This window comes from Leucoraja erinacea, chromosome 12 (genome assembly GCF_028641065.1).
Source record: "Leucoraja erinacea ecotype New England chromosome 12, Leri_hhj_1, whole genome shotgun sequence".
Classification (NCBI taxonomy): Eukaryota; Metazoa; Chordata; class Chondrichthyes; order Rajiformes; family Rajidae; genus Leucoraja; species Leucoraja erinaceus.
In genome coordinates this window covers 38,226,636-38,253,182 of record NC_073388.1, presented here as the reverse complement: position 1 = coordinate 38,253,182, position 26,547 = coordinate 38,226,636, and the positions used below count along the sequence as shown (strand labels likewise).

At 44.2% G+C, this 26,547-nt stretch overlaps 1 protein-coding gene across 1 annotated transcript in view; it reads right to left on the bottom strand.

Moving 5' to 3' along the window:
• The window catches only part of LOC129701951 (tripeptidyl-peptidase 2-like), a 101,125-nt gene that overhangs the window by 23,235 nt on the left and 51,343 nt on the right, over positions 1–26,547 (bottom strand). Inside the window, exons 21-28 of the mRNA XM_055643395.1 lie at positions 20,800–20,900; positions 19,331–19,427; positions 14,815–14,952; positions 13,910–14,154; positions 9,143–9,221; positions 4,258–4,406; positions 2,580–2,667; positions 1,751–1,881 (exon numbers count right to left, since the gene is read on the bottom strand). Coding sequence (XP_055499370.1) covers positions 1,751–1,881; positions 2,580–2,667; positions 4,258–4,406; positions 9,143–9,221; positions 13,910–14,154; positions 14,815–14,952; positions 19,331–19,427; positions 20,800–20,900 — 1,028 coding nt within the window. The remainder of the gene's footprint in view (positions 1–1,750; positions 1,882–2,579; positions 2,668–4,257; positions 4,407–9,142; positions 9,222–13,909; positions 14,155–14,814; positions 14,953–19,330; positions 19,428–20,799; positions 20,901–26,547) is intronic.

Here is a 26,547-nt window from a genome sequence, read left to right as displayed (position 1 = left end):
ATGTTGAGGCTCTATAAGGCGCTGGTCAGGCCCCATTTAGAGTACTGTGAGCAAATTTGGGCCCATATCTGAGGAATGATGTGCTGGATCTGGAGTGGGTCCATAGGAGGTTTATAAGGATGATTCCAAGAATGAGTGGGTTAGCATATGATGAGCACTTGACAGCACTGGGCCTTTACTTGTTGGAATTTAGAAGGTTGAGGGGGGGGGACCTCATTGAAACTTACAGAATAATGAAAAGAATAGAGAGTCGATGTGGAATGGATGTTTCCACTGGTGGGAGAGTCTGGGGCCAGAGGTCACAGCCTCAGAATTAAAGGGCGCTCTTTTAGAAGGGTGAGGAAGAACTTCTTTAGTCAGGCGGTAGTTAATCTGTGGAACTCATTGCCGCAAACCACAGAGGGGTTTGGAGGCCAGGTGAGTGGATATTTTCAAGGCAGAGATAAACAAATTCTTGATTAGGGTTATGGGGAGAAGGCAGAAAAATGGGATTAGGAAGCAGAGATCAGCCATGATTGAATGGTAGGCTCGATGGGCCGAATGGCCTAATTCTACTCCTATAACGTGAACTTGTAATTTTGCGAAACTGGGGCACCCAAAAGAAACCCAGTCACAGGGTAAACGTACAAACTCCGTACAGACAGCACCTATAGTCTGAATTGAACCTGGATCTCTGGTTCAAGGCAGCAACTCTACCGCTGCAGCACATTATGATGGTTGGTAAGGAGTGTCCCGACGTGGGGCACTGGATCATCGTGAAGTGGCGGCGCTGCCCTGGCAGCAGCGGCTCGCCTGCAGTCCGTTTGGTTTTACTTTATTGTGTTGGTTTTTCTTTCCGTTTTGTCTAGTTAAGTTTTTGGTTTTTAGGTTGTGTTTATGTGGGGGTGGGGGGTTGAAACGGGGCTTGCTGTCTTTCCCTTCGGGGGAGTGCGACTTTTTTGTCGTAACCTCCTTCTCTGACTCCGTCTGCGCTGAGGCCTAATGGCGGAGCTGGCGACCTTGAGACTCTGGAGGCAGAGCCAGTCAGGACTTGCCCTGGGCTCGCTCCCATGAGGGCGGTCTGGCTCAGGGCTGGAACGGCGCTCCCGTGAGGGGCTGCGACGCTCCTGTGAGGGCGGCCTGGCGTGAGGCTGAGACTCTCACGTGAGGGGCTGTGGCTCTCCCGTCGGGGCGGCCCAGCCCGAAGGTGGAAGGGCGCTCACGTGAGGGCGATCCGGCTACGGAGGAACGGTGCGGTGCTCGGTGGCAGAGACGGCGTTCTGGCGGCGGTGACCTGAGTCCGGGGTTTAGCCGCGGGCCAGCGGCTGCATCCGCTGGACTGTTGGGCGGCAGCTTCGACCACCCGGGGCCGCGGTGTTTGAGCCGGCCCGTTTGCGGGGTTCGGTGAGCCGCGGGACTGTTTGTACCATCGCCCGGTGGGGTATCGCCTCAGCGCAGAGGGAGAAGAGGAGGGAAGAGACTGCAGCCCTAAGATTTGTGCCTCCACCACAGTGAGGAGGTGCTTGGAGGACTCACTGTGGTGGATGTTAATTTGTGTTTATTGTTGTTTATTATTGTATTATTGTATGTATGACTGCAGGCACGAAATTTTGTTCAGACCGTGAGGTCTGAATGACAATAAAGGTAATTCTAATTCTAATTCTAATTCTAATTCTAATTCTAAACTCGGTGGCCAGGTTGCTCTAAACTACCCAGCTTTTCATTACGTTTGCACTTGGGTCAACAGATACCCACACATTTGGGCGCGTACCTTTTGATAGCCACAGCGTCTGGTCTTAGGTCAGTCTTCATAGCCATGTAGCTCACCAAGGAACTCTGGTCAATGTGAGAGATAACCACGTTGGCCATTTTAATAATCTCATCGAGTCTCTTCAGACGTTCCTAGGAACAGGAGAGCAAATCGCCAACAGTTCATGAACATTCCTGGTAAATCAAATTCAGCTAAAAAACAGGACAGAAATGTTACACATTGCCCGAGACCCAGGTCAAGAGTGCTTTATTGTCATATGTCCTCGGTAGAACAAATAAATTCCTACTTGCAGCCGCATGCAGAATATGTAAACATAGTACACTGTAAACAATGTAATAAAAAGAGAAAAAACATGCGTACATATGCACACATAAAAACAAACAATAAAACTCCCTTTCAATACCTTGACAACTGATCAACACTGTAAGGGCCACACACCCTTTAGTGTCATAGTGACTCAACACAGCCCGAGACTGGTGAGATGAATATGGCTTGTGGATTAAATCAGTGATTTGTGCAGACAGCTCAATATCAGCGTGTACTCAGTGGGTTGAAGGACTGGTTTCCACACTATGTCTCTAAACTAAACTAAGTCAGAATGAGACGTGACTCATAGATCTTGGAGATGTTGGGGTTGCTACATGTGTGCAGCCCTTGTCTTTCTAGAAGGTGGAGGTTGCAGATTTGGACGGTGTTGTCATTTGTCATCTTAATTATAAACGGTACAAATTACAAATTTCTGAAGTGAATAAGGAAGTAGAAAGAGCACATAGGAATTACAAAAGCCTTCAATTATGTTATTGGGTATAGTAGATAAGGGAGAACATACCTTTCCTGAATCGAGGCTGTTGAGGTAAGCCGTATGTACAGGTAAGTGATCCGAGTGCATCGATACCAATTCCTCATGTAGATCCAATCTGTGAGAGAAGAAAAGAAATCATAGTTGATCTGAGCTCCCAGATGGATGTCACTAAAAGCTTGGAATCCAAAGACAAGCAGCAGAAATGATGAAGATAAGACACAAAATGCTGATGTGACTCATTGGGTCAGAGAGCATCTCTGGAGAAAGATGCAACACGAAATGCCACCTATTCTTTTTCTCCAGAAATGCTGCCTGGTCCGCTGAGTTACATCAGCATTTTGTGTCTATCTTCAGTATAAACCAGATTCTGCAGTTGATCACTCCAGCAGAAAAATTAGAATGGGTGGAGCAGAGAGGCCTGAAGGTGGAAGACCAGGAAGATTAGTTAAATTTGAACTACTGATCTCCAAGGATTTAAAGGCCGTTAATAAAAAAAATAATGGCAAAAGTAAATATGATAGTGTAGTGCAGCAGGAGCAGTGTTTTCATCAACGTAAAGCAGCTCCAGAACACAGGAAATCTCGCTGGATTTCCAACTCAATTCCATCTCCCCTCAGATTCTCACTTCACTTGATGCCCTCAGAAAGGGTGAATGTTCCTGGGATCGATTACAAGCTGGAATGGGTGCAGAGAAGATTTACGAGGCTGTTCAAGGTCTCAAGAGCATGAACTATATGGCGAGGTTCTGCAGGCTAGTATTTCCTTGGATGCAGAAGAATGAGGGGTGATCTTATGGAGGTCCACAAAACCGTGGGAGGAATAGATCGAGTGGACGCAAAGAGTCTCTTGCCCAGGAATCGAGAACCAGAGGACAAGGTGAGGGTGGAAAGCTTTAATAGAAACCTGAGTGGTAACTATTTTTACACAAAGGTGGGTCTATGGAACGAGCTGCCAGAGGAGGAAGTAGTTCAGAAGGCGCTATGCAATGTATAAGAAAGATTTAGGCAGGTACATGGATAGGATATATGGGCCAAACGCAGGTAGGTGGCTCGAGTGTAGACAGGACATGTTGGGCGGTGTGGGCAAGTTGGACCTAAAGGCCAGTTTCCACACTCTATGACTATGAGAGAGAATTTCAAGATGCACAATCTACTAAAATAAGCAATCTCACCTCAGTCCTCGATGACGAGGTCCTTACCCTGAGACTATGCCCTCCAATTTCAGACTCTTCTCAATGGCAAAAACAATGTTTCAATTTCTACCCTTATAAGAGCTCCAAGAATATTCTACGTTCCAAAAGAAATTTCCAGTTTTACAACCAACCGTAGATTTCAGTTGTCTACCAGTGTGGTATGCTGGCGCAGCGGTAGAGTTGCTGCCTCAGAGCGCCAGAGACCCGTGTTCGATCCTGATTATGGGTTCTGTCTCTGTGGAGTTTGTACATTCTCCCTGTGACTGAGGGGTTTTCTCAAGATGTTCCGGTTTCCTCCCACACTCCAAAGACGTACTGGTTTGAAGGTTATTTGGCTTTGGTAAAATTGTAAATCGTCCCTAGTGTGCAGGATGGTGCTAGTATACGAGGTAATCACAGGTCGCCGTGGACTCGGGGGGCGAAGGGCCCTTTTCTGGTCTGTATCTCCAAAATAAAAAGACTAAACTAGCTTGCAATAATTTGGCTTTGATCGGCCAAATCTATGTTACATACTTGGACAGCCACTGTATCTTGAGGTCTCTTAAAGCTTCCTCGAACATCTCTTTTGGTTCTTTTTCTTTTTCTTTTATTGGCTTGTCTTTGGTTCCGTTCTTTATCTTGTTTGGCGGAGGTATCAGATGGTAGTAGACAGTGTGCACATCCTGAAAAGAATTGTACAATTAATATGCAATGATACCACCATGCACATTCATGTAACAGCTCAAAAGGTGCACAGTGGCCCACTGAGTAGCAAGGGCACCCTTGGATCAGTCGCCGATTCAAAGCCCCATTCACTGACTGAGCAAAACGTCAAACAAAGAATTCCAGCGACAGGAGCACTAGCCAAGAGTTTGAACACGTGTGACCTCATTGGCAACCTCAGCTCCTAAATTTTTGATATGACCCATAAAAGTCGCTGCACTGGCTGTTTACTCACAAAATTCTCTCAATAACCACCAAACTTGGGGATTCAATTTAAAGACAGTGAAGATGATTGTCCAATACCAAGTTACAGCTCATCAAAGGGCTCAATGGAGGCTCAAGGAAAGTGGGAGCATGGGATCCATTGTAACTCAGCGGGTGAGGCAGCATCTCTGGAGATAAAGAATGGCCAACGTTTCGGGATGTCAAAAATTACAATTGCACTTCCCCAATAGTAATATCAATTCACCCTCCCCCTCCCGTCCTGCCAGGAGCTGGAGTAAGTGTTGTATAATTATCCATGTACCTGTCTAACTGTTTCATAAATGATGGGATAGTCCCAACCTCAACTACCTCCTTTGGCAACTTGTACCAAAGTTATCAAAGGTATTTTATTGGTCACATTCACATACACCTAGGTGTAGTGAAGTAAAATGCTTCTTGCCATTTTGCAGCACATAAAGAAGGAATACAGACATAACATTAATAAGAGTTTTAAACATAAAGAACATCCCCCACAATGGTTCCCATTATGAGGGAAGGCACAAAGTCCAGTCCCCAACCCCAGTTCACCCATAATCGGGCCTATTGAGGCCTCCACAGTTGCCTCTACGGAGGCCGGATGTTCCAGGCCGTTCTCGCTGGGTGATGTTGCTCCGGCGTCGGGAAAGTCCTCTCAGCGGCTTGGGAACCCTGGAATGGCCACTTCCGTACTGGAGGCCGCGGCTTCCGAAGCCAACAAGGCCGCGCCGGTTGGAGCTCCACCACTGGCGATCTCATCTAGAGATCCCAGGCTCCCGGTATAAAGTCAGCGCCGCCGCCCGCAGCTGGTCGCTCCACAGTCCCGCAGCTCCGTGATGTTTTCCTCAGCGATCTTCAGCTCACCGGAGCTCCAGCGCGGTGACCCGGGCAAGGCATCGCCCGCTCCGCGATAGTGCTCCAGCGCTGTGCCGCCGCCGAAGCCGAGGTTCTGGACGGTCTCCGATAGGAAACGCCACTCCAGGCCCGCTGACAGGCCGCGAGGACGGGTCGAAGCTGCAGCCCGCAGAAAAGCTGCCTCTCCGACCAGGTAGGGACCCCGAAAGGTAGTTTCCCCCTTCCCCCCCCCACTCCCCACATAAAAAAGTCTAGACCTCCAAACAAAACACTTAACTAACTAAAATAAAAAATAAAAAGATGAAAAGACAGACAGCTGCTGGCTGGGCAGCCGTGCACAGGATGTTTCATACATCCACCACCCTTTGTGTGAAAAAGCTACCCCTCGGATTCCTATTAAATCTTTTTCCCTTCACCTTGAACCTATATCCTCTGGTCCTCAATTCCCCTACTCTGGGCAAGAGACTCTGTGCATCTACCCGATCTATTCCTCTCTTGATTTTATACAGGATTTTGTACATGATTCCTTGGAACGCAGGAGACTGAGAGGGTGATCTTACAAAGGTGTGTAAAATCATGAGGTGGATAGAAAGGGTAAATGCACAGAGTCCTTTACCCAGGGTAGATGAATCAAGAACTACTCTCAATAATGTAGCGGCTGGGCTTGTTTAATTGGAGCCTAAGGAGTAAACTTCTCACACAGAGGATGATGGGCATATGGAATGAGATGCCAGGGGAAGTAATTGAGGCCGGTTCTACTACGACATTCAAAAGACATTTGGACAGGTACATGAATAGGAAAGGATTAGAGGGATATGGGCCAGGAATGGGAAATGGGATTTTGATCGGCATGAACAAGTCGGGCCGAAACGCCTGTTTCCGTGCTGTATGACTATGAGTGGCTGCAGTATCTAATCCCCACCTATCAATTGCCAATGCATTACAGGTAGATGCTTGTACATCTTGCCAAGAGCTTGGGAACTTCGATTGGCTTTAGGAATCCTTAGACCTTCTACCCAATCCTCTTATCATTTTAATTTCAGAAGGAATAAAGGATCGTCATGAGACGAGTAATTGGAGCATCGTGTCACAGAAGGCTATGGTCCTAATGTGGGTATGGATGGCATAGTGGGTAGTGGCCCGATGGGACTGTTTCTGTGCTCTACACCTCTGTTACATTTACATAGTGTTCTGCGTACCCTTCGGTGGTCCCAAGATGCTTTTCAACCAATTAAGTACTTTTGGGGGGGGGGGGTGGGGGGGAGTAGTCAGTACTGTAACACAAATAAATGTGTATTCACACTGTATACGGGATTTATGTTGGTATAGTAAAATTGCATATGAGCCCCCATACATTTTATAGTCACAGTTACAGAGGCCGACATCAGAAGATTCTTCAGGGGGGTGAACCCTCGGAAAACGTCTGGACCTGATGGCATACCCGGTCGAGTTCTCAAAACCTGTACAGATCAACTGGCTGGAGTTTTTGCGGACATTTTCAACCTCTTATTGCTGAGGTGCGAGATTCCAACCTGCTTTAAGAGGGCGTCAATAATACCGGTGCCCAAGAATAAGGTGACGTGCCTCAATGACTATCGACCACTATCCTACGTATTAGGGACAATTTATAATCTTTACCAAAGCTAACTGACCTACAAACCTGTACATCTTTGGAGTGTGGAAAGAAACCGGAGCACCCAGGGAAAACCCACATTGGGAGAACATACAAACTCCGCACAACAGCAACCATAATCAGGATCGAACGCGGGTCTCTATCACTGTTAGGCAGCAACTCTACCGCTGTGCCACTGTGCCACCCTAAACTCTGCACTCAGTAACTTTCCCATTGCTCTGCCCATTGTATTTGAGTTTGGGTTAATTGTATTTAAGTATAGTATTATCTGATTTGATTGGACAGCATGCAAAAGAAAGCTTTTCACTGTAGTTTGGTACCCATGACAATAAACTAAGCCTGAATGATGGTCCTGGTTCCATGCCGGCAAGCTGGTTCCGTAACAACCGTGACACCTCTGTGCCCCACTATCATTATACATACTTTTTGTTACTTCGATACTGAGCTCTAAATTCCCTGAGCACCCCTCCTCCAGCTCCAGACGTTGCCTCTTATACCAACCCTAGGTGGTCTGACGATAAACCTTTGCTTGACAGCACATCTGTGAGCAGATTAGGTGCATTACGCAGAGTTGAACAGGCAACAGAAATGCAAGGTGTTGGGCTGCCGCTACATGCAAATTAAAAACACTGAGTAAACCATTCCTTCATCGGTACAAGCTGAAGATGATGAAATACTTGACCAGGGTTGGCAGGTGCAGAGAGCACGCTTGATTAATCCCTCCTGTGAACAGAACCGTGAAATCTGCTTCCTAATGGAGCAATCACCTGCAGCCAGTCTGACTCTAACCAGTCAGCTGGAATCATTGACACAAGGAATAGAATTTCAACTCAACATTTGTGCCTGGAAAAGGCGATTTGTGCAGTTTAGTTTGTAGAACGATCCCTGAGCTGAGGGATGAACCTGTTCCACTTCAAATAAAGCTGCACTAAGCCAACATTACTCTCTTAAGGGGACAATTAATGTTTCACTCCAGGAAAAGGGCATGCAGCTCCTCATTCTGCTTGGTTACAGTGATATTTAGTCTGAAACAGGACAAGTCCCTGACAGCAGCCAGTCGAGGTGGACTAATCACAATTAGCTTGTTTTTCAGATTCCAGAGTAGTAAATATAAATGCAGAAGCCGAGCATAACAAATAATTTTATTTCTACAGCTTTCATGAACTAAGGAAGTCACAGTTATTTACAGCCGACGGAGTACTTTTGTCTTGATGCTCAGTTGTAATGTACAAAAGGCAACACCTAATTTGCACACAGCAAGCTCCCACAAGTAGCCAATGATTATACCTTACTGATATTGTTGAGGGAGTTTTTTTATTTCTTGTACTCCAGACAGTGGAGGGAACTCCTTTACTGTTCCAAATAACTGGATAGATTTTTTTTAAAATATTCTTATTTATTTTTTTACATTCTTATTTACATCCGTCATTTGGCTGGGTCCATGGATAGGAACGGTTGAGAGAGATATGAGCCAAACATGGGCGGATGGGACTAGCTTAGGTGTGACATCTTGGTCAGCAGGGATGAGTTGAGCTGAAGGACCTGTCTCCGTGCTGTATGACTGTCCTCTGGGGCAATGGTCAATGGTTTCAAGGAGAACATTAAAGGGAAAGAGTCAGATGGAAGGGTTTCAGGAGGAAGCCCCAGGTGGAAGGAATGGGCCGATGGGGAAAAGGGCAGTGGGATTTTGGAACTTTCCCTCCAGACCTTGTGAAAATTGGGAAGAATATTTAGATAGTTGTTGGCATAAAAAAGGTAACGCAAATAAGCCGAGTTGAACTTCAGATAAAATTTGATCAACAGCACATTGTTGAAACTTTCCGATATCGTTGCGCCAGATAACAGTCAAACCTGCAAGCCAGCGAGATGCCAAACTAATTGTTAACTCCTAAGAAACAAATGTGCCATGCAGATTGAGGAGGACCAATTGGGCAGTGCCCACATGATTAGAATAGGGAACATACTTACAGCTTTCTTGCCAGTTTCAGTTTTAGAAAGGGTGAGTGTTCCCATTAGAAAGCAGCCAATTTCAAATCCTTTTGGAACTCTGGGGAGAATAAAAGAGAGAATTAATATCATCCTTATTCATGTACACAGGGATATTGAGGGAACAGTAATCACTGGAAATACTCTGCAATTCATGGTTGCACAACACTTGGCAGAGAGAACCAATCCCTGCTAAAATAGAGTTTGGGCAGGAAGAAGGAAGGGAGGGATCAGGACTGATGATGGATCATGTGAAGATCCAACTGCAACTCCTGTGACTGGACAAACTGCTGCACCTTTTGCGCTCACAATTTGCCGTGCATTTTCTTTATGTTGTAGTTTGGGCTACGCATACAATTCTTTGCGATTTCTTGCAGTCTTGGGCAGAGCTGTTACCATTCCAAGCTGTGATGCATCTGGATGGGATACTTCATATGGAACATGTTCATGAAATCAGCCTCCATTGATTTCTGCCACAAGCAATTCTACAGACTCATGACCCTTTGGGCAAAATTCTTCCTCATCTTGGTGTTGAGTGGTCTCCCCACAACACCAAGACCTGGCACTCTGGTTCCATTAAAAGCCTGCAGTAGCAATGCGAACACTACTAAATCTACACAATTAATCACACTTCTCAGAATTGTTTTCCGAAATCTTCAAAAATCTTTTGCTTTAAAGTAATTTCACTGAAATATTCCATTGAATCTTATTTCACTGCCCGAGGCAGCAAATTCGAGATCTCAACAATTCTCGGCATAATGATCTTTTTGAAGCATAATCTTCATCCTGTTTTGTTTCCTTTCTTTGTGGAACCTGTGCCCTTCGATCATCAATCCCTTTGCCTGTAGAACCAGTTCCTCCCAACTCAAATAAGCCATTCTAATTAAGCTGCTGTTTCTCTGTGCTTACTCTAATGATCTAGTTGCTGTACCTCAGATGTTCGGGGGGGGGGGGGGGGGGGGGGGGAGGTAGGGGGGGGCATGACTTGAAATTAGAGAATTCAACATTCATGCTATTGGGTTGTATGCCACTCAAGCGAAATATGAAGTGCTGTTCCTCCAGATTGCGTGTGGCTCACTCTGGTAATGGAGAAGGTCCAGGACAGAAAGGTCAGTATGGGAATGAGAAGGGGAGATAAAATGTTTAGCAACCGGGAGAGCCAGTGGGCCTTGGCGGACTCAGCGTAAGTGTTTGGAGAAATGGTTGCTGACTCTACACTTGGACTCGCCAATGTAACGGAGGCCACATCAAGAACTCCCGATGCAGTAGATGAGGTTAGAGAAGGTGCCGTTAAGTTGTAAACTATCGAAGCAGAATACGAGGTGCTGTTCCTCCAATTTGCATGTGGCAATAGAGAAGGCCCATGGCAGAAAGGTCGGTATGGGAATGGGAAGAGAAGTTAAAAAGGTTAGCAACCGTGAGATCCAGCAGGCATTGGCAGTCAGAGCGCAAATGTTTAGCGAAACAGTCATCGAGTCTATGTTTGATCTTGCCAATGTACAGGAGGCCACTTTTATTAAAAATTGATATTCTGATAAACACTGCAGTCACACAAACAGCCCCCCCAGTCACCTCCATTAACTGATCACTCATTTAATTTAACACGGCTGCTGTTTTGGCTACACAATGCATTCGCTGCAATGTATTTTGGAATGCAGCAAAATGTATGATAAAGAAAAGCCAAGTTCATTTTTTCTGTATCATCTGCAAGATTCTTACACATGTTAATAAAATTCATAATTTGTGAAGTGAAGATATCTAACATTGGAACAAATATGGAATGATATTCCATGGGGAGATGCCTATTACTGTAAAGTATGCAACATTTCATGTTTTATGCATGCGTCTGATGACATGCTATGCCATTACTAAATTATTAAACAGGCCAATAACAAACTGTTTCTTCACTGCATTTATATCTGGAGGCAGCTGGCAGCAGTTCACAATTTTAATAGAAACTTGGAACATTATGAAGATGGTGCCAGCACAATAACCTGGCTCTCAACACCAGCAAAACAAAATAACTGATTGTGGACTTTGGAAAGGGTAGGGTGGGGACCCATAGTCCCGTTCATATCATGGTGGAGAGGGTCAAGAGCTTCAAATTCCTGGGCATGCATATCTCTGAAGATCTCTCCTGGTCCGAGAACACTGATGCAAGTAAAAGGAAAGCTCATCAGCGCCTCTACTTCCTGAGAAGATTACGGAGAGTCGGTATGTCAAGCAGGACTCTATCTAACTTGTACAGGTGCACAGCAGAGAGCATGCTGACTGGTTGCATCATGGCTTGGTTCGGCAACTTGACCGCCCAGGAGCGGAAAAGACTGCAAACAGTTGCAAACAGTGCCCAGTCCTTCATCGGCTCTGACCTCCCTACCATCGAGGGGATCTATCGCAGTCACTGCCTCAAAAAGGATGCAAAAAGGATCCACATCATCCTGGCCACTCACTCATCTCCCCGCTGCCTTCAGGTAGAAGGTGCAGGAGCCTGAAATCTGCAACATCCAGGTTCAGGAATAGCTGCTTCCCCATCAGGCTATTTAACTCAACTCAAACAAAACTCTGATCATGTTTATTTGTATATATATATATATATATATATATATATATATATATATATATATATATACTGCATGAGAGCTACAAGTGCAATGAGATGATGAGGGGATTAATAGTTTGCAGTGCTGGTTTTGCTCCAGTGTTTTAACGACACAATGATCCTCTTCCACCCTGTATCACTTCCTCAAGCTTTCCTCTCCTCTCCTGATCTGACATACTTTGCTCTCTTTTTCCAATCTCGCCTTTGTGACTATCTCCATCCATCCGCCAATCAAACCACCCTCATCTGTATATTCACCTATCACTTGCTGGCTTTGTCCTGGCCCCACATCTTTTCCTGCTCCCCCACCCCTTTTCCGCACTACATCATCTATCGACCAGAAAAGTCGTCTGCCCTCCATAGATGCTGACTGACCCGCTGAGTTCTTCCAACACTTTGTGCTTTGCTCAAGACTCCAGCATGTTAGTTGTATCTCCCCTGCTCTTTTTGCTTGTGGATGGATTGTCTACATGCAGCCGAGGGAGCAGACAAGACCAAGCCAACGTCTCATGAAAGGGAAGCCTGCCATAGTGGAACAATCTCGACAATGGAGTGTCAACCTACTTGCTCAAAACCTGACCACAACTTCTTGCTCAGTGACAGGAGTCTCTCCCACTGAGCCACAGAAATAGAACCCAGACTACAGTACAAAAACAGCCCCCTTGGCCAACAATGTCTGTGCCAAACATTACGCCAAGTCCAACTCTTACCCATTATCCATATCCGTCCATGTCCTGCATATCCGTGCGCCAATCCAAAAGTCTCATACATGCCACCATCGTATCTGTCTCGCAATGCTTTCCAGGCCCCACCACCCTCTGTATAATAAACGCACATCACATTTAAACTTTGCCCCTCTCACCTTAAAGCTACGTCCTCTAGTATCTGATTTTTTTCCATCCTGTGAATAAGGTTCTGACTGTCTACCTTATCCACTTTGGCGGCAAAAACAAGGGGGCAGATTATTATCTCAGTGGGGTTAGATTAGGTAAGGGGGAGGTGCAGCGAGACCTAGGTGTCCTTGTACACTAGTCACTGAAAGTTGGCGTGCAGGTACAGCAGGCAGTGAAGAAAGCTAATAGAATGTTGGCCTTCATAACAAGAGGATTTCAGTATAGGAGTAAAGAGGTTCTTCTGCAGTTGTATAGGGCTCTGGTAAGACCATATCTGGAGTATTGTGTACAGTTTTGGTTTCCTAATTTGAGGAAGGACATCCTTGTGATTGAGGCAGTGCAGGTTCACGAGATTGATCCATGGGATGGCGGGACTGTCATATGAGGAAAGAATGAAAAGACTAGGCTTGTATTCACTGGAGTTTAGAAGGATGAGGGGAAGATCTTATAGAGACATATAAATTATAAAAGGACTGGACAAGCTAGATGCAGGAAAAATGTTCCCAATGTTGGGCGAGTCCAGAACCAGGGGCCACAATCTTAGAATAAAGAGGTGGCCATTACAGACTGAGGTGAGAAAAAAACGTTTTCACCCAGAGAGTTGTGAATTTGTGGAATTCCCTGCCACAGAGGGCAGTGGAGGCCAAGTCTCTGGATGAATTTAAGAGAGAGTTAGATAGAGATCTAGGGGCTAGTGGAATCAAGGGATATGGGGAGAAGGCAGGAACGGGTTATTGATTTGGGACGATCAGGCATGATCACAATGAATGGCGGTGCTGGCTCGAAGGGCCAAATGGCCTCCGCCTGCGCCTATTTTCTATGTTTCTATCTATGCCTCATAATTTTATATACTCCTACCAGGTCCCTCCACAACCTCTGGCATTCTAGAGAATAGAATCCAAGTTTGTCCAACCTCTCATGTAGCTAATGTTTAGTGTTTTCTGAGTCATTCGTAACTGTCACTGTATGTCATGTTGTTACTTGTGGGCGAAGCACCAAAGCAAATTCCTTGTACGTGAATTTTGGCCAATAAACTTACTTACTTACTTAATCCTGGCATCATTCTGGTAAATCTACTCTGTACACTTTCACAACCTCCACAACCAACCTGAAATGGGGCTAGCAGAAATGCACACATACTCCAAATGTGACCCAAGAAAAACCCAATGAAGCAGCAATGAAGTTCCACTGTCAGTAACACATCTATTTTCCCAACATTTATGCAGTCGGATTTTGTAAACTCTACTAATTTCTTACTTGTCATCTGGCAACATAGTGACATGGAATGGAACAGTGTACTTTGGATCCAGTGTAATGCTGCCAAACTTGTTCTTGTTCAGCAAGGCATTGACTTGCGTGCGGTAAACATCCAGGTTTAACGCGGCTGGAAGCTTGCGGCTGATGTGGAAGGGCAAGTCTGTTAGGTGTTCCAGCTCGCTCAGCGACTCGTGACGAACCTGGAAGCGGATGACGTAGTCCCCTTTCTCCAGCTTCAGAGAGTACTGTGAAGAAATGCAATGTATTTCCTGATAGTTAAATGCGAATCCTCCTTCATTACACATGTAACTGAAATACAGTTGAAGTTGTGTCTTGGTTTCAGTTGTAGGACTAGTAATGCAATGGTTAAGACAAATAATTCAGAGAATGTGGACTTAACACCTAACATGACCATCTGAGAATGGTTTGAAAACTAAAAATCTGAAATTAAAACTTTGGTTCAATCAAGTAAAGTTTTGGCACAAAACACAAATGGTTCACTATCTGTTTTCAAAGACCGCCATAGTTTGCCATTTATGTGACTCTTAGAGCCATGCTGGAAATGGGATTGGGATTTTTAACTCTAGAACACTTTGAGTCAGCAGCTTGCAGACCTTGTAGACACAAGGAACTGCAGATGTTGGCTTACCAAAAAAATCACAAAGTGCTGGAGTAACTCAGCCAGTCATAGAGTCATAGAGCATGGAATCCGGGGCGATGGGAAGTTGTGACAAATAGATCAGCTGCAATCTTAGAGTGGAAGAGCAGGCTCGATGGGCTGAGTGGCCAACACCTGCTTCAAATTTGTTTAATGATCAAGGTCTCTTCACAATAATTTTTTATTTTTGAATTGTGCTCTTCCCACCAGATCAACGCATTATTCCATCCTTAACCGCAACTCTTACCCTGTCGGGATAAGCATCGCCTGCTCCCATTAGCCTTTTGTTCTGATCGAAGACCATCCACAACTGGCTGTCGTATTCCGACTCGTACAGCAAATCAGACAAGAGGGGGCAGCTGGGCGTCACCTCACCGCTCTTCCCCTAGAACAGCAACACACAAAGACAACCGATGATCACCAAGTAACGAACAGCGTCATTTGTAAAGGCCGCTGTAGACACAAACAAGTGAGGATGCTGGAATCTTCAGCAAAAGGTACTGCGAGAGGGGGGCCGACGGAGAGGATACAGGGAGATGATAAAGGGAGAAAGGGGGGAAGAGTCTTACCTTCTGCGCCTTCAGGATTAGCTGCAGGAGCCCCCCCCCCCCACCGGGGAACAAGGGCTGAAGAGGGCCGTGCGAGGAGGGACGACGGTTCACAGGACAACCGGAATGGAGGCAATGGCTGCAACAGGCCTTTGTGGTCAGCTGCAGCTGGGACTGTAAAATGGCATCTCTAGCATAGACTCAGTGGGCTGTTCTGTACATTCAGGTCTAACCGGGGATTGTGTTCATGTATGGTGATAATCTTGCTGAGTTGTATGCAAAGGAAGTATTTCTCTGTACCTAGGTACACGCGATAAAGGAAACCATTGCAAGTACAAAGTGCTGAAGGAATTCAGCGGGTCAGACAGCATCTGTGCAGTGAATGAATTCCGCAGAATTTGCCTGCCCAGCCGAGTTGCTCAGCGCTTTGTGTTGTGTTCAGCTGAACTTGTACATTCCCTCACTGCATTAAACACTAATTTAAAGGTGTGCTGCAGCAACTCAATGGTAATCCCTCCTCTGTGACCCCTGCCAGTCAGAAGTACAAGAATGACAATGTAAGAACAGCATTTCTTAAATACCTGTCTATGTTACAACTCCTTGATATATTAGTTTCTTTACTGTGCTTGATAAATATCTTGTAATTCGCAATTTAACATTGTATGCAAGCCATTATAACAGAATATTTAACGTTGGACAGAACAGCACTAATTAAAATACAATTAAAGTCATTTAAGTGCACACTCAGCATTCTGCCGATACTGTGGAGGAGTCTTTAAGTGGAAGATTTTGACAAGTTCAGCGTAGTTGCATTGAGTGAGCCTAAAATAAATCAAGCTGAGAAGACTTCATATTATCTCTTAATAAGACAGAATAAAAAGGCAACCAATTGTCAGGATTATCCCCAAAGGGTTTGAATTGAAAACAGATACAAAATCTGGAGGCACAGAATAGGAAAGGTTTAGAGGGATATGGACCAAACACAGGCAAATGGTACTAGATTAGATGGGGCACATTGGTTGGCATGGACAAGATGGGCTGAAGTGTCTGTTTGCGTGCTGCAAGTATTGGAGAGATGATCTAATCAGAAAGTTGAATCCTGGGTTCCAAGTCAGATGGTGCAAAGAAAGTGGATGCAATAATTAGGATCTATTAAAGTTCCGCAGGTTTTGGAATGCTCCCTGTAGACTGAACGCAGTAAATGCAGCATCGCTATTCAAAAAAACAGGGAGATAATAAGGAACTCAAGATCAGGTTAGCTGGTCATTGTTGCTGGGTGAAATGCTGAAATCCATTATTAAGGAAGGGATAATAAGGCTTGTAGAATTTTTAAAATGACAGGGTTGTGTTATGAGAAGAAAATCATGGCCAACAGTATTTCCCAAAAATATATTGCACAACTAATGATTGTGAAGGCAGGTGGTTTGAGTGGACTCATTTGTTCTTCGTCAATATCGTCATTCAGCTGGGCAGCAAGGAAACAGGCCCTTCAGCCCACCTTATCCATGCGGACAAAGGTGGTATACTGGCTGGTCCCATTTGCCTGGATTTGGCCCATATCCCTCTAAACCCAACCTTTCCATATATAGAAAACATAAAAATAGAAAATAGGTGCAGGAGGAGGCCATTCGTTCCTTCGAGCCAGCACCGCCATTCATTGTGATCATGGCTGATCGTCCCCAATCAATAACCCGTGCCTGCCTTCTCCCCATATCCCTCTACTAGCCCCCAGAGCTCTATCTAACTCTCTCTTAAATTAATCCAGTGACTTGGCCTCCACTGCCCCCTATGGCAGGGAATTCCATAAATTCACAACTCTCTGGGTGAAAAAGTTTTTTCTCACCTCAGTCTTAAATGACCTCCCCTTTATTCTAAGACTGTGGCCCGTGGTTCTGGACTCGCCCAACATTGGGAACACTTTTCCTGCATCTAGCTTGTCCAGTCCTTATATAATTTTATATATTTCTATAAGATCCCCCCCCTCATCCTTCTAAACTCCAGTGAATACAAGCCTAGTCTTTTCAATCTTTCCTCATATGACAGTCCCGCCATCCCAGGGATAAATCTCGTGAACCTACGCTGCACTGCCTCAATCACAAGGATGTCCTTCCTCAAATTAGGAGACCAAAACTGTACACAATATTCCAGATGTGGTCTCACCAGAGCCCTATACAACTGCAGAAGAACCTCTTTACTCCTATACTGAAATCCTCTTGTTATGAAGGCCAACATTCCATTAGCTTTCTTCACTGCTTGCTGTACCTGTAAGCCAACTTTCAGTGACGGTGTACAAGGACACCCAGGTCTCGCTGCACCTCCCCCTTACCTAACCTAACCCCATTGAGATACTAATCTGCCCCCTTGTTTTTGCCGCCAAACTGGATAGCCTCACATTTATCTATATTATACTGCATCTGCCACACATCTGCCCATTCACTCAACCTGTCCAGGTCACCCTGCAACCTCCTAACATCCTCTTGATAGTTCACACTGCCACCCAGCTTTGTGTCATCCGCAAACGTGCTAGTGTTGCTCTTAATTCCCTCTTCCGAATCATTAATATATATGGTAAACAGTTGCGGCCGCAACACCGAGCTTTGCGGCACTCCACTCGCCACTGCCTGCCATTCTGAAAAGGACCCGTTCACTCCCACTCTTTGCTTCCGGTCTGCCAACCAATTTTCTATCCATGTCAATACCCTACCCCCAATACCATGTGCTCTAATTTTAGTCACCAGTCTCCCGTGCGGGACCTTATCAAAGGCTTTCTGCAAGTCTAGCTACACTACATCCACTGGCACCCCTTCATCCATTTTACTTGTCACATCCTCAAAAACTTCCAGAAGATTAGTCAAGCATGATTTCCCTTTCATAAATCCATGTTGAATTGGACTAATCCTTTTACTGCTAAACAAATGCCCCATTATCACCTCTTTAATAATTGACTCCAGCATCGTTCCCACCACCAAAGTCAGGCTAACTGTCCAAATGTATTTTAAAAGTGTAATTGTATTCTCTTCTATCTCTGGCTGCTCATTTGAGATATGGACCACCCTCCGAGTGGAAGCGTCGCCCCTGAGGTCCCTCTTAAATTTCTCCCTTCTCACCTCAAGACTATGCACTCTAGTTTAGAAGGAACGTCTTAGGAGAGAAAAATATACATGGGGCAAATCTACTTGGTAAAAACATTCTAACTGCTTTTTAAGAATGGAGTTCAGGGAAGATAAGAGAGAACCAGTGGCAATAGAGGACATGAAAGCAGCATTCAGTAAGTTGCTGCATGAATATTACAAGGGGTAGTATTCACAGTGGCAGAAGACTGGTTAAAGGGCAAAAAAGTTGAATATGAATCACATTCATATAGACAGGTTACTGCTGGTGGCATGCTGCAAGGGTCAGTGCTTGGACATCAGTTATTTTCCCTCTTTTGGGGTATACATGAGGGGAACAATTAATATAGTCTTTTTTATGACAATATAAATCAAAAGTGTTCTTTCGACTGAAACATTGACAGTTTCTCTCTCCATGGATGCTACCTGATCTGTTGTGCGTTTCCAGTATTTTCTGCTTTTTGTTTCAACTTTTCAGCTTCAGGAACTTTGAATCATGGTGTCAGGACAGCAACCTAGTTCTCAATATCAGCAAGACAAAAGAGTTAGTTGTTGACCAATGGAAGCAAGGGGGCAGAGGGGGGAAGTTGTGAACATACACTGTCCTCATCAATGGGGTTGCTGTAGAGATGGTCCACTGCTTCAAGTCACTGGACATCCGTATCACCAGCGATCTAACCTGGTCCCTTCACACTGAGGCGGTGATCTTTAGATTTCAGAATTACAGTGTGTAAACAGTCCCTTTGGCCCACTGAGTCCACACCGACCAGCAATCACCCGTTCACACTAGCACTATCCTACCCATTAGGGACAATTTTACAATTTACAGAAGCCAAATAAGCTGTAAACCTGCTCGTCTTTGGATTGTGGGAGGAAACTGGAGCACCCGGAGAAAATCTACCCGTTCACAGGGAGAGAGAACAAATTTTGTATAGACAGCACCCGTAGTCAGGATCGAACTCAGGTCTCTGGCACGGCAAGGCAACAACTCAACCGCTGCGCCACTGTGCCACCCCGATCAAAAAGATAGTTCACATTACAGGTGGTAACACTGACCATTCATGAAAAGTATCCAAGAAGGGTTTACTATGTTTTAATTAGTTACCTGACTGAAATTGTAGGTTAAAACAAGTTCATACAGGTGTCTGTTAGTGGGCAGGATATCCCGGGAGCCCAGGGGTTTTGTTTTAGCATCCACCGGCCTGTCAAAAGAGATAACGAGCTTGATTAGTGCTTTAATATTTAAGTACATACAGTGCCCTCCATAATGTTTGGGACAAAGACCCATCATTTATTCATTTGCCTCTGTACTTCACAATTTCAGACTTGTAATAGAAAAAAAATCACATGTGGTTGAAAGTGCCCATTGTCAGATTTTAATAACGGCCATTTTTATACATTTTGGTTTTACCATGTAGAAATTACAGCAGCGTTTATATATAGTCCCCCCATTTCAGGGCACCATAATGTTTGGGTCACAGCAATGTCATGTAAATGAAAGTAGTCAAGTTTAGTATTTTGGTGCGTATCCTTTGCATACAATGACTGCTTGAAGTCTTCAATTCATGGACATGACCAGTTGCTGGGTGTCTTCTCTGGTGATGCTCTGCCAGGCCTGTATTACAGCCATCTTTAGCTCATGCTTGTTTTGGGGGCTAGTTCCCTTCAGTGGTGAAATCAAAATGTATAAAAATGCCCTTTAATAAAAGCTAACATTGTGCACTTTAATCACATGTGATTTTTTTCTATTTCAAATTTCAAATTGTGGAGTACAGAGGCAAATAAATAAATACTGGGTCTTGGTCCCAAACATTATGGAGGGCGCTGTCGTCCTACACAATGAAAGACATTAATTGCTGGACATTTCCACATTGATCATCAACTGTAACTTCAAAGCTCCTTAATTGGAAGATATAATAGCAATACATAAACATTTTAAAGAGTTTGTTTTTAAGTTTAAAGATACAGCGAAGAAATGGGTTCTTCCGCCCCACCGAGTCCATGCCGACCATCGATCACCCATTCACTTGTTCTATGTTATCCCACTTACTCATCCATTTCCTACACACTCTAGGTAATTTGTAGAGGCCAATTAACCTACAAACTAACATGTCTTTGGGGTGAGAGGAAACCAGGGCACCCGGAGGAAACCCACATGTTCACAGCGAGAATCTACAAACACCACACCGACGGCACTCAAGGTAAGGACCGAATCCGGGTTTTTACCGTGGTGAGGCAGCTGCTCGCTCAGCTGCGCCTCTGTGCCGCTCTGCACCACATAAGCATAAAGATTGGCCGGAACACCAGACTCTTATTTGCCTCTGTCCCCCTCTACTCTTTTTTAATAAAGGTCCCAAGCATGTCTCATTCAAAATAAAGGCCTTTCAGAAGGTCATTATTCTCACTGCACTGCAGGAAAGGGTCAGAGGAGATGTAATAGTGAAGTCTCTGTGCATGGGTTAAAGCCCAAACTTCCCAACTCAAAGACAACAGTTGAGCCTAGGTTGAAAATAAAAGTCAAGGACTATGACATTTTCACATAGGTGTAAATATCGAGGAATATAATTACATTACCGAAGGGTCTGCACCCAAGATTTTAGAGTCAGGACAGGAGAAACCTCTTCGTATTTCAGTGATGCAATGGTGTCAAATCGTGCAATACCTTCTGATGCATGCTAGATAGAAACAAATGCAGGGTTAATAATTCTGTTTCTGTAAAGTTATAGAAACATAGAAACATAGAAATTAGGTGCAGGAGTAGGCCATTCGGCCCTTCGAGCCTGCACCGCCATTCAATATGATCATGGCTGATCATCCAACTCAGTATCCCATACCTGCCTTCTCTCCATACCCCCTGATCCCCTTAGCCACAAGGGCCACATCTAACTCCCTCTTAAATATAGCCAATGAACTGGCCTCAACTACCCTCTGTGGCAGAGAGTTCCAGAGATTTACCACTCTCTGTTTCTGTAAAGTTATACACAGAGTTAGCTCATTACCAATGAAAATAGTTAAACATCTTGCAGTATAATTCAGCATACTGAAACTACTACATTGGGATAAGGTAAATTACAATATTGTTAGACAAGAGCTCGGGAGAGTAAATTAGGAGCAACTGTTATCGGGCGCAGCCGAAGTGTTGCCGCCTTACAGCACCAGAGACCCGGGTTCAATCCCGACTATGGGTGCTGTCTATACAGAGTTTGTATGTTCTCCTGGTGACCGCATGGGTTTCCCCGGGTGCTGGTTTTCTCCCGTTTGTAAGTGAATTTAGCTTTGGTAAAAATTGTAAGTTGTCCCTAGCGTGTGGGATAGTGCGAGTGTATGGGTGTCAGCATGTCGGCGCGGACCCGGTGGGCCGAAGGGCCTGTTTCCGCTCTGTATCTCTAAACTGAACCAATTGATCAGAACCGGCATGTTCCAGTAAGGAGGAACGATAAGGATGGCAACGTACGGGAACTTTGGATGACCAAAGAGGTTCTAAATTTGGTCAGAGAGAAAAAGGAAGCTTATGTAAGGTGGAAGATGAAATCAGGCAAGCCCTTTGAAGACTATAAAAAAAGGAGGAAAGAACTCAAGCAGGGAATTAGAAGGGCCAAAGGGGTTACACAATATCATTGGCAAATCAGATTAAAGACAATCCCAGGGTTTTTGTATGTGCATTAAAAACAAGAGTGTAACTAGAAAGAAGGTTAGAACACTTGGCACCACAGTAGGTAGGTGGACAAGGCATAGTGACCTTCATCAGTCAAAGTACTGAGTATAGAAGTGGAGAGGTCATCTTGCAGTTAGTTGTACAAGATGCTGGTGAGGCCACATTTAGAGTATTGTGTTCAGTTTTAGTAACCCAGTTATACGAAAGGTGTTGTTAAGCTGGAAAGTGTGCAGGAAAGATTTACAAGGAAATTGCCAGGGGTGATCTTACAGAGATGTACAAGATCATGAGAGGAACAGATAGGGTAAGCACAGTCTTTTACCCAAAGTAGGGAAATCAAGAACCAGAGGACATAGGTTTAAGGTGAGGGGGGGGAAATATTTAATTGGAACCAGAGGAGCAACTTTTCATTACACGGATGTTAGGTGTAAGGAATGAGCTGCTGGAGGAGGCAGTTAAAGCAGATACTATCACAATGTTTAAGAAACATTTAGAGAGGTACATAGGTAGGATAGGTTTAGAGGGATAGGGGCCAAATGTAGGCAGGTGGGACAAGTGTAGATGGAGCATGTTGGTCAACATGGCAAGTTGGGCCAAAGGGTCTGTTTCCATGCTGTATGATTTTATGACACTCAAGGAAAAAGTAGGAAAATATAGGTTCCGTCAGAAGATGTAAGTGAGGTTATCAACCAGTACTTTGCATCTGTGTTCACCAAGGAGGCGGACATGGAATTTAGTGAGATCAGTGCAGGGTATACTAATGCTAGGGTAGTTTGAGCATTTTTCCAGGATAGAACTTACTTGCACTTGGAACAGAATGGGATAATTAAGGACAGTCCGCATCACAGCAGGGCATGTCTTACGAACTTGACTGAGCTTTTTGCTGCGATGATGAAGATGATTGATGAGGTGAGGGCAATGGATGTTCTCTACATGGATTTAGTAAGTCATTTAAAGTCAATCATCTTCATCATCGCAGCAAAAAGCTCAGTCAAGTTCGTAAGACATGCCCTGCTGTGATGCGGACTGTCCTTAATTATCCCATTCTGTTCCAAGTGCAAGTAAGTTCTATCCTGGAAAAATGCTCAAACTACCCTAGCATATTAGTATACCCTGCACTGATCTCACTAAAGTCCCTTGTGGGCAGCTGATTAGGAAGATTAAGGTGAATTGGAACAGCTGGGATCCATAGGTACAATTAAGTGGATGGGTGTTTTTCTGTCTGGAGGTCTGCGACCAGTAGTGTTCTATGACTTGGACGTAAATGTAGATAGGTTGGTTAATAAGTTTGCAGATGACACTAAAATTGGTGGTGTTGCAATTCAGTGAGAAAGGCAATGAAAGGATATAACCGATTTTAGATCAGTTAGATATACTGTAGGTGGAGAAATGACAGATGTAGTTTAATCTGAACAAGTGTGTTGTTTCACTCAGGGAGGTCAAATGTAAGGGGAAAGTATACACTGAATAGCAAGACCCTTAATAGCATTGATGCATTGGGGGATGGTAGACACAAATTGCTGGAGTAACTCAGAGGGACAGGCAATATCTCTGGAGAGAAGGAATAGGTGGCGTGTCAGGGCGAGACCCTTGTTCAGACCCGAAACTTCACCCATTCCTTCTCTCCAGAGATGCTGCCTGTCCTGCCTGATAAGTTACTCCAGCATTTTGTGTTTACCTTCGATTTAAACCAGCTTCTGCAGTTCTTTCCTATGCATAGGGGAATCTCAGGGTCCAAGTCCATAGCTCTGCGAAAGTATCCAAACAAGTAGATAGAGCTGGAAAGGCGGCATTTGGTATGTTTGTTTTCATCAGCCGAGACATTGTGTATGAGACTATGGAGGGATATGGATCATGGAGAGGAGATTAGTTTATCTTCACATCATGTTCAGCACAGACATTGTGGGCTGATGGGTTTGTTTCAGTGCTGTACTGTTCTATGTGTAAGAAGGAACTGCAGATGTTGGTTTAAACCGAAGATAGACACAAAAAGCTGGAGTAACTCAGCGGGACAGGCAGCATTTCTCGAGAGAAGAATTGGGTTAAGTTTTGGGTTAAGACCCTTCTTCAGACCCGAAACATCACCCATTCCTTCTCTCCAGAGATGCTGCTTATCCCGCTGAGTTACTCCAACGTTTGTGTCTGTATGTACTGTTTAATGTTCCACTATTCAATACCACTTTCATTTATAATTATGTTCAATATCTCAGCATACAAACTTTGTTCTATGCAGCTTCAATGACAAATTACTTTTTTTCTCAAAATGTGGATTTCACTGGCATAGGCTGATAATATTGTCCATTTCTTGAGGCCTATAAAATTTGAACAGACTGCCCTGATTTAATATTATACGCAGGATAAACCAAATACTGAAAAGCTAACCTTCACATCTAACTTATACTGCATTACATCCTCCAAGTCCTTTCATGAACCAGAAAAGTTTTCATTCAATTGTACTTTGAATTCAGTTCAGTAATACCTTGACGCAGTTATTCAAGGTTATTCCTATGTCTTGTTTTCTGCTCTCTAAGTTGCCTTGGGACATTTGTCCCATCGGAATGGTCTTGAGGAGGAAAGCGCTTGCATTTCTACAGAACATTTCACTGCCTCAGAACATTCCAAGGTGCTTCACAGGAGAAGTAATTTCAAAGCAAAGTCAAGATTGTTATGCAGGAAATGGGCAGCCACTGTACACAGAAAGCTCTGTCGAACAGCAACTTGACAACAATTACTGGATGATCAGCTTAAGATGTTGGCTTAGTGACTTCACATTATCAAGATACCAAGGAAATCTTTCAAGTTCTGATTTAAAATTATGTCTTTGGATCTTTATGTCTACATTACGTGACCAGACAACTTCCTGGCTGCACATTGAAGACCTGTATTTTAACACTTGCCACATCTCCAGCTAAGCTAATACACTGCTACAGTGTAGTTACATGAGTGGCATCTATTTGGCAAAGTGGAAATTTGCTCAGGTATGTACTGTCAGCAAAAAGCAAATAAATCTAATCAAGCTAATTGCTGTGCAATTAGTGTCTGCTCTATCATCCGTTGTGATGGAAGGTGTCGCTCATAGAGCTATCAAGCAATACTTATTCTCTAATAACTTGATCACCAAAGTCCAGGTTTTCTAGGACCGCAGTTCCAAATTCTTTACAGGTTTGGAGCAAGTATGGACCAAAGAGCTTCAATAGAGAGGCAAGGTGAGACCAAATGCCCTTAATATTTCTTGTTTAATTAATAAGTCTGAAGAAGGGTTTCGGCCAGAAACGTTGCCTATTTCCTTCGCTCCATAGATGCTGCTGCACCCGCTGAGTTTCTCCAGCTTTTTTGTGTACCTGCCCTTAATATTTGTTGTTGTTTGCCAAATACAAGCCTCTACTAGATTTAGAGGGATATGAGCCAATTGGGCCTAGCTCAGGACATCACCTTGGTTGGCGTGGACGAGTTGGGCTTCAGGGGTTGTTTCCGTACTGTATTGCTATGATTCCATCTCTCTCTGCCTTAAAAAATTCATATATTCTACTTCCACTGCACTTTGAGGAAGAGAGTTCTTATCATAAATTTTAAAGGGTTGAGGTCTTAGCCCCAATCCCCACGGTAGATGACCCGTTACATCTTGCCAACCAGCAAAAACTTTTCATGTCTACTTTCTAATTCCAAGTGGCCTGCTGGTCTTCTTATCCATGGCGAACAGTAGGTTGTGGTACAACTCTAACCAGAGGCTTGAGAACAAAGTTCTGCATGAAGTACTGGGGTTAGTGATGTCTTGCTTCAGATAGGTATTAAACAAAGTCTCCTCCCAAATGGTTACACTGACACCATAAAGATGCGCTTGCTCTGCTCAATATATATATATATCTCAAACATAAAACAATGAAAAGATGTAATCTGTTTTTTCAGAGCATTTTATCAGTGCATTAAGTAGCGGAACCCTGTCCCACATTACAAACTACAATTGCACTTTTAAAGTAGTTCATTGATTGTGAAATAACCATATAACCATATAACAATTACAGCACGGAAACAGGCCATCTCGACCCTTCTAGTCCGTGCCGAACACATATTCTCCCCTTGTCCCATATACCTGCGCTCAGACCATAACCCTCCATTCCTTTCCCGTCCATATAACTATCCAATTTATTTTTAAATGATAAAAACAAACCTGCCTCCACCACCTTCACTGGAAGCTCATTCCACACAGCCACCACTCTCCGAGTAAAGAAGTTCCCCCTCATGTTACCCCTAAACTTCTGTACCTTAATTCTCAAGTCATATCCCCTTGTTTAAATCTTCCCTACTCTCAGTTGGAAAAGCTTATCCACGTCAACTCTGTCTATCCCTCTCATCATTTTAAAGACCTCTATCAAGTCCCCCCTTAACCTTCTGCGCTCCAAAGAATAAAGCCCTAACTTGTTCAACCTTTCTCTGTAACTTAGTTGCTGAAACCCAGGCAACATTCTAGTAAATCTCCTCTGTACTCTCTCTATTTTGTTGACATCCTTCCTATAATTAGACGACCAAAATTGTGCACCATACTCCAGAATTGGCCTCACCAAAGCAACCTCATATCTTCTTTTAGCTTTTCTAATTTCTTTCTTAAGATTCTTTTTACATTCTTTATACTCAAGCACCTCATTTACTCCATGCTGCCTATAATTATT